We start from the raw sequence: 16,865 nt of genomic DNA, 5'->3' as shown, positions 1-16,865 counted from the left end.
TCAATTTCTTGCACAGCCCTATTTGTTTGAACCGCGAGAGACGTCTAAGCTTACGATACTCCAACATCCTGCGTCATACATTGCGTCAGAGATTACTCATTTGGCGCAAGTCGACTTGCATGTTCTGTGAACGGTCGTCCTTCGGAAGCTTGTTATTTGAATTTATAAAATTGTAAATATGGATATTTTTCTTACAAAAACACATCACTTTGCTTCAGAAGGCCTTTAGGAAGCCCTGGAGTCATATGGATTACTTATTTTTTAATGGATGGATGCATTATTTTTGGTTTCAAAACGCTGCCCCTCTATTCACAACCATTATAAACCTTGGAGGACTAAGGATATTTTTAAATGTATCTCTGATTGTGTTTGTCTGAAAGAAGATGGTCATATACACCTAGGACGGCTTGAGGGTGAGTAAATAATTTTCATTTTGGGATGAACTATCCCTTTAAGATCCAAAATTGACTGTCTGTATGTCAGTGAATATTCACTTATATTTTGGCCTATTTCTTATACAAAGCTATTGTCTGGGTTCAGGAGACCTGAAATGTAGCACTCAAGTTATATGAACCACTGTTAAAATTGCATTTTGGTGTTAACAGCTCTGTATAAACTTGTAGTATGAAAACTATTCCTTCAAAGTCTCTGAAGAACCTTTCGAACTTACGTATTGATTAAAAAAATGTCATCTGGTACTTGTAGTCTAATTTAATATCTCCAGTGAAACACTTTTTCCAGTGTCCACCGATTATATCCTGTCATGAGTTTTTAGTTATTTAATCCTTATGTCCCCTGTGAGCTGTCTTTTATTCTTGGAAATGATTTTGTTCGAATGAACTTCTTGACATCTTTCTCTGGGTTTTTGTGTATATTACCCTGCAGACTTTGTGAAATGCATGTTAACCTTTTCCCAGATGTAATTGCACAGTTAACAGGACTAAATACACAGACTTCTTAACTGATAAACACAACCCCTGTAACCCTAAACGTCATATAATGGATATCTGAGCTGTTGTCCAAAACATAAAAATCTTCTTGTTAAACAATAATATATTATGAAACACATTTATAGTATTTTCTTTGTAGCAGTATGTTTTGTTAAAAATGTTAAACAAAAATACATTTTGGACAAGTAAAAACAAGAATAGTTTTCATTAACTGTATTTATGTATGTAATTTGTGCCTCCTCTTGCACCACCAAAAGATTTATTTCCAAATATAAAATGCTAAATTAAATTTGTATTACGGTATTGAGATTTGGTGCAATTATGCGATTGTTAATTATTGATGTAATAATCTTTTAACTAAATATTAATCACTTCCATTTTTTCTCATACCAAGGTTCAAACAAGAAAAGAAACCACTTAAACCAGCGGGTGAAGAGGCCAGATTACAAAGTGGCGTACGTTCAGCTGGTGAGTGTTATCCTGTTGAAAACTTGAAAGGTCTGAAATGCATTGTGAAAGTTCCTGTCTGTTCTTGTGGTCTCTTCAGGCCATCTTGATTTTCAGAAAGTGCCCCAATCATTAGCACAAGACAATTCAAAGTGAAGTGCGTCAACTGTAAAATAACCTTTCAAGACTTTTTTTTTGATTAGAGGTGCCTGGGTCAGATACATTTTGAGTTGAAGTTATTAAACAAAACAAGACCCCCTTGAGAAATGGGATGCTTGGGCATTTGCGCCCCATGTTTTGATTCTTCTTTGTTTTGAGGGCCTGTCACAGCTTATGTTCCCTCAAAAAACCCTGAGGCACAGGTACTCTTTGATGCAAAACCCTCACATTATTGTGGTCGACTCCTCGAGACCCAGCGCTGCTTGTTTAGATTCTGTCTCTCCCACACATTTGCCCTCCCGAGAAAGATGTTAGTTTGGGTTCTGGCTTCGACCGAGGAGGCAAGAGGTCATCTTTGGTTAGATTTTAACAGGTTTTATGCAGGAATTATAGTAGAGAGTTAAGTTCTCAGAGAGCTATGGTTATTGTTATGGGCGGATGAGAGAGTTGTTTTTTGGGGCATCAGAACGTTAACGTTGGTCACGATCCAGTGGCGAACCGCACTGCTGCGTTCACACCTGCATTTGGGCTGAGCCCTGGGCTGTTGATACCAACCGTGTTTGAAGTATGCCGGCATGAAAACACTTGAATCCGATCTTTGATTCATTCGTGAAAGCTGCTTTGTTTATTTATGGTTTTTAGTTTGCAAATTAGATTTGTTTGTACTTGTTGTACTATTGTTTTTTAGCCATCAATCAAGGCAGGGATAAATAATTAAACTTGTCAAAACCGAGCAGCTTGTAATGGGATACATAACCGAAACACAAATGAATATTTAAAGGTGAACTTCCTCTTGACAAGAGTTGAATGACTTCCTGTGTGGCTTTGCGCCATCAATTTAACCTTCTCATAAACCCGGTCAGGGACTTGGATCTGGAGAATTGCTGCATCCTGTTCCTAACATTTGTCTTCTTTCAGATACATTGCCATATTTCCTTCAACATTTCAGGAAAGAATCACTTCCTTGTTTTCCAATCTTTCAGAAAGTCACGCTTATTTATGTGTGAATAAAATGCAAGCTCGAAAATTTCGAGACTGTGGCAAAAAACACTGATATGAAACCAAATTTCCGGCCTTTTTCTTCTCCTCCAGCAGGTCTGCAAAGAGAAAAAACACTGCCCAAGAAAAGCCCTCCTTTCTATTCAGTGGTGGGTAAAAACAAGATTGTTCCTAATTGACACCACATGTGGGGGAGTGTTCTGTGGTTGGATACCCTCAATGGTTCCCCCAGCCGGCCCATCCCCCAACACACTACATCAGCTAATATTCCAGAGGCAATACGGCGAAGAACAACTCCCCTTTCTCTGAACCCCCCAGATTTTACAAACTCCAGGCTCGTAGAAAAAGTTGTGTTAGTACGCTTCCTTGACGGCCACTCTCTCTCCTTCACACTCCTCCCCACTGTGGGGAGGTCTGATGAGAGAGTTCATCAAGGAGGATGAGGGGGTTGCGGATGGAGTCAACACATGGAGCGAGGTGAGTGAGGGCACCATGGAGCCGTGCCAGAACAGGGAGGTCCAGACAGGGGTCAGGGAAATCTTAAGCAACATAAAGTCTTGAGACGATATCAAAGCTTTATGTACGACCGCTTTGCAAGTAACGCTCTAGTTAGATGCAATGATATCCTGTCCTTCTTTTTGCAAGCCTGTGACCTGTTTGGTCCCAGTATAAAGGTTTTGTTTATTGATGTCGCGTCTGTAGTTTCCCTGGCTGGCTGGCACGGTATTGTATAGATGCACCATATCAGAATCACATGCCCCCTGCAACGAAGACTTCACTGTGGTATAAATTTTCAGACTTTTGACATTTTGCTTTACTACATACCTCACTGAGGCTCTGACTGCCCCACAAAGCCAAGTTTTTGTGGGAGCACTGAAGTTTCCCCGTTTGTTGACAGCAACAGTTTATATTCATCCCCCCCTGCTTTTTCCACAAGGGTCTTGTTGCAAGCATCAGTGTTTGGCAAGACAAGGCAACTGTTGTTGGTGCTAATGGATGTTTATTGTTGTTTGAGATCTTGTTGCTGAGTCGTTATTTTTTTCGCGCCATGTTTCGGTCTGGATCAGCTGGTAGCCAGGCTACCTTTCAGATCGGATCGCAATGTTCCACCTGAACTTGTGAGCACACTCTGCTCAATTACCACTGAACAAAACTGACTGAAACTCAACCTTGCTAAAGCATACTATTATTTTTCTATTCAAATGGGTTCCTTCCTGTTACACACATCTCCCCCACTAAATACCCTGCACAAATTAACACCCTTTGCAATTTTTGCTGTTTTGAGTTGATAGCTTGTGAAAGTTCACATTGTGATCTTATCAACACTAGATGGCAACGTTTGGCTTCAGTGGTGTTGATTGTAGGACCCTACAATGTTGCCGTCATGTGTTTCTTGCAGTTCAGAATACTGTAAGCCAAAGCAGTGAAAGAAGAAAACTGACATGTCTATAAGTAATTCACATGTTGCGTGCCTTCAAAGATGTTTTGAAATATTGATTTTGCTAAAGTGAAGTTTATAATTGTAGAATAGAAAAGGTACAAGGTAAGTTTGTGATTTAGAAAAGGTACAAGGTAAGTTTGTGATTTTAGAAAAGGTACGAGGTAAGTTTAGCATTGCACTGTAGAATAGAAAAGATACAAGGAAAGTTTGTTATTATAGCAAATGTATGAGGTAAGTTTAATAGTGTACAACAAAAAAGGTGTGATTTATATGTTTGTCATTGTTGATAAAAAGGTACCAGGTAAATTTATCATCATAAAATAGAAAAGATAAAATGTTTGATGGCTTTTATTTCAATTGTGGAAAAAATATATACATTGACAACATTTACCATTTGACGTGCGGGTAGGGCATTTTTAGGAAGAATTTTCTATTTTACTACCATTTTTAATTACAAATGTACAGTATTTCATCCACCACAAGGACTTTCGTAAGGCTGTGTTCAGATGAAAGAAGCACAGCATGAATAATGGAAAGGCCAGCGGGGTCTCTGGCATCCTGTTTGAAGCACACACACACACACTCAGCTCCCCAGTGTATGTCAACTACGAGACAGCCTCTGTGAGTGCCAGCAGATGCAAGCAGAGGAGATGATATTTAAGTTGTGTGCTGTGTATTTTTTTGCATTTTCTTCAAGTCACTCTCATTTAGTATGAATTAAAACACTTACCATCATAAAACCACCTGACCTTTTTCTTCCCCATTACTGTTTTCATCAGTTTGTCAATGTCCAGGCACCACCCAGCTTTATTTCAGTAAAATTATCAAAATAAATTACTCAGATACTAGCAATGCTTTTCCTGTTATGGTACCACCTCCTCAATTTTCCTGCTATTTCCATCTCTGTCTCTGGCTTTCCCTTTCCCACTCTATTTTCTTTTGTGTATTTTGTACACCGGAGATTGAGGGAGAGGTTCAAGACTCGATATACGAAATTAGGGTTTATCTTTGACTGCTGTTGACAGGGTCCAATATCCCGAGGAACCAAAAAAGTAGCCTGGACTTGGGCAAGTCTCAACAAGTCAAATGGTCGCAACTGTCATCACTGCGAACATGGAATGAGTGACTCAGTGGCTTAAAATGACATAAGGGCTGATACCGTTCTGAATGGAGACTTTGCTGCTCCTTCCTTTAGACTGGCCACTTTATGATTTAACAAGCCAGAGTATGTGCCAGCGGATTGTCTACGCCAATGTGTACGAGAAACAGTTCCCCTGTTGCAGTGGAAACCTGCTTCTGTTTTACAGTAAGGGCACAAAAACGTCTGGCTTATAGCTGTCCTCATTGAGGAAATATAATATGTTTTGTTTAATTTTTTCCCTCCGCACACTTTTCCTTGGCGTTGAAGATTCATTAGAGTGGTTTTGGGAACAAAGGCTCTGGACCCCCACACATGTTTGGCAGGGTAGCAGTGTCTTGGCATGGAGAACGCATTGCATGAATCATGTTCTCTACTGCTGTGGCCAGTCAGGTTTTGACAGCTGGGCCACTGTACCCATGCCCAAAGGAAGTGTTTATGCACAAACGATGGTCCTCTGCTGGGAGGCAGTCAAGGCGTCAGAGTGAAGCAGGGCAGACAGACAGACTGGCAAGGGCCCAGCTGGGCCTCAGATGGGCCAGATCCTTCATTCTCTCTGAAACACTTTACATTAGCGCCATTGATCCGTGCTGTTTTTCATAGAGGGAGCAACAACTTTGGACACAAAGACTGACCATTGCTCTTTGTGTAATAAATTTGAGTTATTTATCCCATTCCATACCTGTAGTAGTCATTGTCTTCAGTTTCCTAAACAAATAATTGCTTATTTGTTTTGTCATGACTGTCAAGTTTTATTTTTTTGTGCTCTTATGTTACATTTACGAATTTGGCCAATGGTTTTATCCCAAGCAACTTACATTTAGGTATACATTTTTTAAATTCATGTGTTCCATGGAAATCAACTATATGATTTTGGTGTTTCTCTGACATAAGATACAACGCAAATTCAGATCAAATATAAAATGCTAGAATAGACCCAAATGGTCCCGTTGTCTATGTTGTTTTTACGTGTTTCTTGGATTGTACATGGGCTGCATTCCACTTAAACACAATCATACTTTTACATAAACAAACCCATCCACATAGCATTTTGTTGGTCACTGTGGTTTAAAGGTTGCACCAAACTTGCGGGTTTATTGGGAATGAGTAGAGGTCAAGCACTCATTGAGAACATCCGACTCCTCCCTTGTGGTCAAGTCTGGGAGTTTTCCATTTGTTTGTCCCAACCTGGGTCTTCGCTACTCAGACTAGCCTTGGAATTTCTGTCTAGCCATATAACTGCCCTCAACTTACCACTGTGAATCGCAAGAACCATTAAAACTACAAATCATCTCTTTATCAGGAGCATGTCCCCACTGTCCCACCATCATTGTCTCTTTTGGCTTGATTCACACTTTTCACATTTTTTTTTTTTGTATAGTGTTTGTCAAGACCAAGAGATATGAGGTATCTTAGAGCAGCCAAATATCTGTGGTTCGTGAGTATTGGTTGTCAGCTAAAACTGTAGACTCAGAGGAAGTAGCAGTGTGGCCCACCCATTGAGACTAGCATGGAGAGCTGTTTACAAGCATCTCCATGTATTTCCTGCTCCACTGTATGGTAATGAACTTGTTAATAGACTTCCAAAATAATGCAAATATGGTCTCGTCATTAAACATCCTAAAAATGCAGTCACATAGATAAAATGGATTTATACATTTTGTCTGGAATTGGTGCAAAAATAAATCACACTTGTCATAGTTTCATTTTGCATCTGTGATTGGCTGAAGAGAAATATATATATATATATATATATATATAAAATGTGTGTGTGAGAAGAAAATTTATCAGGATATAGATATCAGGTCTTGATACTAGTCTGGCAGAAGGATTTTGCTAATGAACTCTATAGTACATTTGAGTATTACACACTTTTGGCTGATATTCCCTAATCAGTTCATTCTGTTTTATTCTTGCTTGCAGTTTTTTACTTAACTTGTTCATTTTCTTCTCCTCATCTATGGGAATATGAAGAGTACACATTTAGGAAAGCCTGCTTGTAAATTGGAGCTTCTGCTTCTGTCTAATAGTTCAGTCATCATTGTCAAAAAGCAAACAGTGGAGATAAGGCAGTGACTAAAGAGGAGAGGGTGGTGCTTCATGCACGGAAACCCCATCTACTGCTAATCCTTTCAGACTGGCCCAAGTCATGCCAGCTGTTCCTGTTTGACTGATCGTGGAAGTGATTGTGGGATGTGAGTCACTAGAGTTCACCAAGAGTACTAGTGTTAGGGTGGTTACTTACTCTAAGAAACTTTAAAGGTGGGCCATTAAAGGATATATGTATCAGATGAAAGTTGAAGTGTGTGATTTCTATGACACTGTCATCACCAAACGGAAAAATAGGGACTGCTTTCAAAGAGGTTTTCTGAGGACCTTTATTTTGACGGTGATGAGAACATCAGAGTTTAAGCACACAGCGCTCACATTCTCTGTTTCATTAGTTTACGATTTGTTTAACAGCCAATCTAATATCAGGGTATCATCCGCGGGGCATTAAAAAGCATTAAAAGTCATTAAATGGATTTTGCGAAAATTAAGGCCTTAAATGGCATTAAAAAGCATTAATTTTTTTTTGCCCTACAGGCATTATTTTTTTTTAGTTTTGAAGAAAAATAGTACTACCAGTTTATTTTGAATATAGCCTTCATAATTAATAACTGATTTGCTGTCGCAAAATATACATTGGTGTGATACACACGTGGAACCAGTTTGATAATTGCCTCCGGCCGATGCAAAATTGCTGTAATGCCATTTTTGATAGTGTTTTACCGGCTTGGACCTGGAGACGGAAGGCTGCATCAGTGTTGCCAACTTAGCGACTCTTTTTCCAAGAAAGCGCATTGTGACAAATATAGCGTCTGCTGTTCAGTGGCGAGAGGAGCAGCGCATATTCAGTTGAGGATGTGCGCTCTGTCAGAGAACAAATAAAATAGATAATACTTCTAACTTGAGTGATCATTTTACATTTACAGCCAAAATCACAGCAAATGTCTTTATCTTATGTGTATGGTAATTTTGTCAGACAATGTCTCGATTACAAATCAGGATTATAACATGTCAGTGCTCGACACTAATGCTTGTCAGTTAGTCCGGGATAAGTGGATTTTTTTGAAGTGGCAAGTGAAAGAGAATTTTACTTGCCCGGTCGGACAATGAGCCTGATTAAATCGTCAATAAAAAAAATAAAAATAAAAAATAAAAAAAACTTGGTAATCACCAAAACGCAAGAATGACAGATTTGATTACATTTAGTGTAAGTGGCGATCGATAGTGGAAAATAATAGGCTGTATAATGGACTGACGGTTACAAGGTTGCTCGCGCAGCCTTGTTTTCATTAGCCTACTGAATGATTCAGCGTTTTGAACGAAGCAGTTGAGTCAAGCATCCCAATGTGCATACTATCCGCCCTAAATAGTATTGAATATTACTAATGTCACATACTATTTAGGTTGGATAGAATGCACATTGAGATTCATTCATAAACAACTGCCTCATTCTTGAAAGAATCCGCTATTGGAATGAATCGTTTGAATGAATGACTCACTTATTAAGACAGTTACTTGCCGCCACCTACTGGTGGTTTAGGTTCATTTTTAAAAGTATGTGATTGGTAACAGCCCTTGTCTCATTCTAATTGAATTTGAGCAAATTTAATAATTAAAATAAAAGATGAATCATACATTTTACATGAATCATACAGGATTGGGTGGGGGGAAATTGCCCATTGTAAAGGGAAAAAATGCCCTCAGTGTAAATATCACAAATATGCAGATTTATATATGTCAAAGCTGGAATATTCTGAAAGGATATTGCTTCAGAATAAATAAATTAAAAAAAAAAAAATCCTATTTCTTCCAGACAAGCAACTGTTTTACTCAGACAAGTGAATGACGACAAGCACATGACAAGGCCCTCGAACCCTGTATGTAGTCTTAATGGGCCGCATTTCAGTCACCATTTCATCAGTTGCAAGAAAAAGTATGTGCACCACTTGCAGAATCTGTGAAAATGTGAATAGTTTTAACAAAAAAAAGGAGATAATACAAAATGCATGTTATTTTTTATTTAGTATTCTCCTGAGTAAGATATTTTACATAAAAGATGTTTACATATAATCCACAAGACAAAAAAAAATAGCTGAATTTATTAAAATAACCCCATTCATAAGTATGTGAACCATTGATTCTTAATACTGTGTGTTACCTGGATGATCTACGACTGTTTGTTTGACTTGTGATGGTTCTTCATGAGTCTCTTGTTTGTTTTGAACAGTTAAACTGAGCTCTGTTCTTCAGAAAAAATCTCCAGGTCCTGCAGATTCTTCAGTTTTCAACCATCTTTTGCATATTTGAACCCTTTACAGCAGTGACTGAATGATTTTGAGATCTGTCTTTTCACACTGAGGACAATTGAAGGACTCAAACTCAACTATTAAAAAAGGTTCAAATATTCACTGATGCTCAGAAGGAAACAAAAAACTTTAAATTAGATTTGATGAAACCTCTTGATCCTCTCAAAGTTGCATTGGATTTTCTCATTAACTCGAGAGGTCAATCTATCATTGTTTTCCATATGGGTAGATTTAGATTGTAGAGTAAATATATAGGTTATAAACTATGTGTTTACACTGCTTTTTTAAAAATGGTGGGTGCTGGTGTTTTGCATGCGTACATACTACATACACTTACGTCACTGGTAGTTCCTATAGTGCTAGTTTAGACCCTACTCTGAAGGAGGAGCTAATTTAGTTCTTCCAAAAGGAGTTCCTGAAACTAAAATTGTTCCTAGTTCCTGCAGTGCGAACACGGCAAAATACGGGTACTTTTGCCAATAGTTCTAGGAACTATGAAAAGGTTCCTCCATTGTAAAAGCCCCTATACACCTTTATGTCTTCAAAACATTTTGTAAAAGATTAAAATGAAACTCTAATTCAGGGATGGGCAACTGGCAGCCCTGGACCACTTGGAGGATCAATTTTAAAACATTTTAAAAGTAAGTTATGCGTTCAGATTATGATAATACTAAATCAAACCAGAAGAAGTCGCTATTTCCAGCCAATCCCCGTATTAATTACAGCGTAGGATGTGCACGCTAATGTGAAAGTTTACTACAATTAGCAAAAATAAACGAAAAATTGACAATAAAAATCATGTTTTCAGTCAGGATGGTAAACGGATTATCTCTTTATCAAGTTCAAGGGGTCACCCATATGTTTGGGTGAAACTAAATCTGTAATTAAAGATTTTAATGTGTGTAAGGAGGTCAGTAGATGTGGGAAGAAGGAGGCGGGAACCGGCGAACATTCAACAAAACTTTAATCTCAAAATAAACAAACAAAACGAAAGTAATGCCGGCAGACCCTTGCGGACGTCTGCCGGCCACACAAACATAATAAAACATAAAATAATATCCAGGCCTGGTCCTCTCTCGTCCTTCACTGTAGTCGCTCCTCCTTTTATGCTCCCGGAGCTCCTCCGTGAGGGACTCAAGGCTGGTGCACCTCCCAGGTGAAGCTCATTAACACTCGCGCCACCGGCCCTGGTCGCCACAATGTGAATTGCCATTTCACCACTGCACTGCTCTCAAAATCCGCTTCTCCACAATCTGGCTGAACAGTTCTAAGAATGGTAAGGAACGGATCCAGTTATATTTCCACTTGAATCTGGTACGGCACGATTACTAACCATTCTCGGCCCGGAATTAGCCAACTGTGCCAAACCGTAGGCTACTGCTAGAATGCGAGTAGTGATGTCGTCAATCAGAAACGGTCACTTGTCTGTTATCTGGCTGCCAGTTTCTCCGTAGCTTGCTAAACATGATATTTGAGCAACATGAACACAAATTAATTATACAATTAAAAGAAATAACTAATCATCCTACATAACGCGGTCACTATTTACATCGCATATCGTGTATAAAATCTTGCGTTACTAAGGCAACAACTTAAGAGCCTGTTATCAGCCCCACAGTGGAAAACAAAAACATATTCATACGGCCTGAATCGGATTGGCACGGAATGGAACGGGAAAGCAAATATAACGGTTTGGCCCGACAGTGGAAAACCGGCTAACGAGAAGTAAAAAAAAAAAAAGATACACGACGCCAGAGTTGCACTTGTCTTAGATCTGGCCCCTTGGTATGAAGGAGAAAAAATGTTGGCCCTCGTCACTATTGAAGTTGCCCATCCCTGCTCTAATTGATTGTTTCCTGTTTTTTGACACTGCTGGTTTTCAGTTATTAACTCCTAATATAATAATTAACTTCTCTTGCACACAGGGCTCAGAAAGCATGTCTATGCCTGATGTTAAGCCACTGAATATACAGTTTATGGTGTAAGTTCAGGGCCTGAATTATAGAGAAGTGGGGGGATGGAGGGAGGGGTAGTATAACAGAGACAGATTTTGGGTTCAACCCAACAACAACATTTTTGTTCCATGCTTTAGTCTTCCTTTTTTCTGTAACTTTTCTTTTTTACACATTGGGGTTGGGGGCATTTCAATAGATGCTTCCAGCACTTTTTGGGATAATATATTACATTCTATTCCTAAAGACTACTTGTCCACATTTCCGTAATATTACACAATATACATAAATATTGAGCGCTGTGCTAACATTTGAAATGATAATATTAATGCTGTTGTCTTTGTCTCTTTGTTGTTCAAAAAAACCTGAAAGAGCTCGCCGTAGCCTAAGAAAAGAGTTTGTAGACAACATGTACAAACATGCGTGCTGGCCATAAGGCAGTTGTTTAAGGTACATTAATGTTATTTTGATCCGAATATGGTGGACAGTCATGTGGTGAGTTGTTTTTGTTAATCAGCCTTCTTTCTGTCAGGACTAGAACATCCAAGCTTTTGAACTCCACTCTTGGATTGTCATGCGAACGGGTCCCCCTGCCAGTCTTCAGTCACAGTGTCTTTATTTAGTTTTTTTTTTTTTTTTTTTTTTTAAGGAGAGTTTACTACAGGTGAAGGAACAGACATTTTTGGCATCCATTTTAGTACTCCGTTACTAAGGTCCTATTTTAATAGGTTTGGTTCTTGTACTTTCACTTGGCTGGACTCTGTGTTTATAGTGTGGGGTTTAGTATTTCTAGTTGGTAGGGATGGAGCGCCACTGCAGAGTCTTTGAGGCCAAGCTGTTGATTTTAGTTAGTTCACTTGTTTTTTTTTCTCTTTTTTTTCTTTCACTATTCTATGGTGATTTTTTTTTTCACAATTAGAAGAATAGGCCAAAATATTTGAGCATGCCAATAGAAGCATTTGTTTCGGAAAAGCACTATTTTTCATTAGCTGTTACTGCAATCCCTGTTTACTCCTGCTTTTGCCGCACCTTGTTTTATCTTTGGAACAACAATGGTGATCTCTGCTATGAAGGCGGATTAGAGGCATCAGCACATTGTCTATCTGCTGATCACCGGAAAAGGTCACAGTGTGCTATCCGGTGAAGTGAAATTGATGAACAATTTCATTTCTTTTCTCCGTACATCATAAGCAATAGTCAAGCACACACACCCTACCCACTTAAAGGATTAGTTCACTTTCAAATGAAAATTTCCTGATAATTTACTCATCCCCATGTCATCCAAAATGTTCATGTCTTTCTTTCTTCAGTCAAAAAGAAATTAAGGTTTTTGATGAAAACATTCCAGGATTTTTCTCCATATAGTGGACTTAAATGGCCTCCAAATGGTTGAAGGTCAAAATTACAGTTTCATTGCAGCTTCAAAGCATTCTACGTGATCCTAGACGAGAAATAAGGGTCTTATCTAGAGAAACCATCACTCATTTTCTAAAAAAAATTACAATTTTATACATTTTAATCATAAATGCTCATCTTGAACTAGCTCTCTTCTTATTATTATTATTAGAATTCCAGCAGTGTAGACACTGCTAAGTGTATAACTGCCCTCCTCAGGTCAAAGTTTGAACTAAATTGTCATATACAATATGCTAGTGCAAGTATATAACAATTAGTTCGAACTTTAACCTGTGGAGGGCAGTAATACACTTAGCAGTGTCTACATTGCTAGAATTCTAATAGAGAAGAAGAAGAAGAAGAAGAAGAAGAAGAAGAGAGCTAGTTCAATATAAGCATTTATGGTTACCCTCTGGAGTCTGAGGCTGATTTGGGGCCTGGAGAAGTTTTGACATACCCTGACATTTGTGCTTTTTTCAGTTGTTCATAAACATATTTGTCATTACACTGTATTCAGCACAAACTAAGCTACCATAATATGTGAGAAACATGTATGTACATGTTTTTGTTTTTAAAGGAATAATGTTTATGCGTGGTTATTGAAAAAAACAAAACACTTAAGTCACTGAAATAAGGCCAAAAAAAGTATATTAAACCTGTATTGACAAGACTTCTGGGTATTGGAGGTTGTAGACTAGAGTTTTTGCTTCAGAATTATGTAAAAATTATGCTGCCTACTCCTTCATATAAAACAATATATTAATTTAGTTTTTGTAATACACTTTTTGTCAAGAAGCACAGTATGCATTGAGGTGTGAATGATCATGAATAATGGGTCATTTACACCTGAGAAGACAAAATAATAATAATAATAATAATAATAATAATAATGACCTGAATAATAATGACCGCATAATAATGACCTGAAATGACTTGCATATTAATGAGGCCTTTCAGTCAGGTAGGCTGTGAAAAAAAACCCTCTGTAATCATGTCTCAGCTCAATTTAAAATAATGGTATTCTATTATATTCTTTAAAATATCATGTATTTCTGAGATGCAAAGTGTCTGAACAATTATGTTACCTCTATGGCATTTCATATAGGTTTTTAGCTTAAAAGCATGCACAGTTGGAGAAATATTGATGGATTCTTATATGTTTGTCAATTTTCTGTACAGAGGAGTAATATTTATTCAATATTTATAGTCGTCACTGAGTGCTGGATACTGTGTTTTCAATTCATACTTGCACCCGGAGGGCGCTATGTACACCTTCAGGCCACAAATTCATATAAAGAAGAAAAGGAACCAGGAACTAACAGCATGTCTTCTAGAGATCGCTAACCCTGGCTTTAACATCCAGATAAACACTTTTCAGGACAATAAATACACGATTGAGACAATGCATAACGTTACGTGTATTGCCTCTGAATTTGCGTCTGAATAGCGCTCCCTCCGTGGGCGTGGGCGTGGCCGCATTAGTGGATAATGAGCTGAATCACAGACTTCTGACATGGCTCACTTTTCATACAGATTACATAAACACAGAATGTTTGTTTTCGATTTGACTTGCATGATTTAAAATCTGACATTTCAACGTTTCTTTAGACATAGGTGTCATTTTTTTTTGTCATTAGTATTCATAAGTAAGTTAATTTTCTGAGAACTATCAGATTGGACTTCGTTCAGAGGGAGAGGAGACATCACGCATCATGTTAGTTTTCTTTATTTTACAACATACACACAAATAAAAGAAGGTATTCTATAGTTTCAATTGATATATTACTTATGTCTCTATGACAAGAAATGACGGAGTATTTTAAGTCTGTTTTACTGCAATGTGAAAAAATCCTGCAAAACGCGCCGGCGCGTTAACACACTCCAGAGAGTTAAAATGTGTGTGTGTATATATATATATTTTTTAGAAAATGAGTGATGGTTTCTCTAGATAAGACCCTTATTCCTTGTCTGGGATCATGTACAATGCTTTGAAGCTGCAATGAAACTGTAATTTTGACCTTAACCATTTGGAGGCCATTGAAGTCCACTATATGGAGAAAAATCCTGGAAAGTTTTCATCAAAAACCTTAATTTCTTTTTGACTGAAGAGAGAAGGACATGGACATCTTGGATGACATGGGGGTGAGTAAATTATCAGGAAATTTTAATTTGAAAGTGAACTAATCCTTTAATGTTAATTTCATTCCCTTCCCCCAACACAGTTTGGACAATGAAGCTGAAGTAGCCAATTTAAAAAATCAGTGACATTAAAACCTGTTGCAAACATGTTTATGACAAACAGACAGTCTTCGTAATCTTCCTTTTAAATCTTTTACAATTCCTGTGTTTCTTACAGGCTCAGCAGCAAACTTTCCAATTCCCAGATATCTTTCCTGAGAAGGATAAGAAGCACGAGGAGGGCTCTGCTGAGGAGATGCAGGAGAAGTTCATGGAGGACGAGCGTCAGAGGCAGAAACCAGATCCCAGAAGAGGAGGAGTTACTGAATGGTTTGGCCTCTAGACAGACAAGTGTTGAATGAAGAATGACTTCAGAGAGGCAACAGCTGAATGAAGAATGTTGTGTATTGTAGATTATGTATTTGTGCAGGAAGAGCAATTTACAGTGATCTGACTAATGTCCATAGAGGGCCGTTTGCAGTGATCTGATCTGACTCGATGGAAAGACAGACTGCCTGAGAGAAGGCTTGGAAACCCATTACTCCAATAGAATCATGCGCTCTGTCAGAGAATGCTAATGTCTACAAAGCATACGATCACTCCTGAGCATCTGCCTTGTCATGAAAGTCAGGTTGTTCTCCTCCCACAGGTCTCAGAAACTTGCTTGAACAAAGGTCTTCCTTGCAGAGTTCTTGAGCACACACAGTTCCTTTTTATTTAAAGTTTTGTCCAAATGTCTTTTTTTTCCCCCCTTTTCCCCTTGCGGATCTTCAAGACAGTTCATGAACTAGTTGCGGTAAAATTGTCAATCTAATGAAGTGACTCCAGTTCATGCAAAATCATACTGTTAATGTTCCTGATGCTTTTTTTAAAAACCTGCATACTTCATTTCCAATAAAACAGTACAACATGACTTGTTTTTGTGTTTTCTTCAACTCTGTTGGCTCTAGAGTTAGCTATTCCCCACAGATGTGTTGGATAACTGCTTGCCAGATTTCATACCAGAGAGGCTTACCTCACCCAGCCAACCTGGTGTTCGCCAGGGAGAATGTCAATATTGATAACATTTGCCCACTGTTTTGTGCTTATACTGAAGTACCCCCTGCATTGCAATAAAGCATTTTGATTTAAGGCAAAAAAAAAAAAAAAAAAGGCAAAAGAAAAAAAAAAAAGCCTTGTAAGGCAGCAACTGGACAACAAAGAAAGAACCCTGGATTTTTGTCCAGTATCCTCATTGCTTGAATGAATGAGGAGAGTCCACGTTACATTCGGGAAGTCTTGCAATGGTTGCCAAGGTTGGCCCCCTTCGTCCCAGCATCCCTCCCCTTGACAGCCCAATCAACTCCCCTTCTCTTGCCCAAACCTTATAAAAACCTTGAAACACAATGCATTTAACTGAACTTTACACACACAGCTTGCATGAATTTCCTGATTTGTTAACATAATGTTCCTAACACACTGATTTTGGCATTAATGTTCTGGATTTGGGAAGCCTCGGATCCTTGATCTCAGACCAGCAGTAATAGGAGAAATATGGTTGCTTTCCAGGATTTATGCTTTGTCTTTAAAACAGTGCTCCCCTACTGGTGATAAAAACAAAATGTGACAATAGAATTTAGAGGGTAAGGGAAAAGAATGCCAAACTGAGGGATCATGGGAGATGCATCATTATTGAAAACTAGATGGGCCATCCGTCCTATGCACACATGCTCTCTTTTCCCTCCTAATCTCCTTTGTAACCTTCTTGGTTCTTTAATGTCTTATGAAATTGACAGTGTGAGCCGTGTGAGCTGTCCATCCATGAAAAGCTAATGGAAGAGGGTTGAATATTTAACACAGGCTCTCTTTGCC

The 16,865-nt window shown here is 38.4% G+C and overlaps 1 protein-coding gene across 1 annotated transcript in view; it reads left to right on the top strand.

Annotated features, from left to right (window-relative positions):
• The window catches only part of mrpl23 (mitochondrial ribosomal protein L23), a 32,144-nt gene extending 16,223 nt beyond the window's left edge, over window positions 1–15,921 (top strand). The window contains exons 4-5 of the mRNA XM_067379921.1: window positions 1,345–1,418; window positions 15,193–15,921. Coding sequence (XP_067236022.1) covers window positions 1,345–1,418; window positions 15,193–15,357 — 239 coding nt within the window. The 3' untranslated portion in view covers window positions 15,358–15,921. The remainder of the gene's footprint in view (window positions 1–1,344; window positions 1,419–15,192) is intronic.
• The last annotated feature ends 944 nt before the right edge of the window (window positions 15,922–16,865 follow it).

This window comes from Chanodichthys erythropterus, chromosome 24 (assembly GCF_024489055.1).
Source record: "Chanodichthys erythropterus isolate Z2021 chromosome 24, ASM2448905v1, whole genome shotgun sequence".
NCBI classification, from domain to species: Eukaryota; Metazoa; Chordata; class Actinopteri; order Cypriniformes; family Xenocyprididae; genus Chanodichthys; species Chanodichthys erythropterus.
This window is presented reverse-complemented; position numbering and strand designations above follow the sequence as displayed.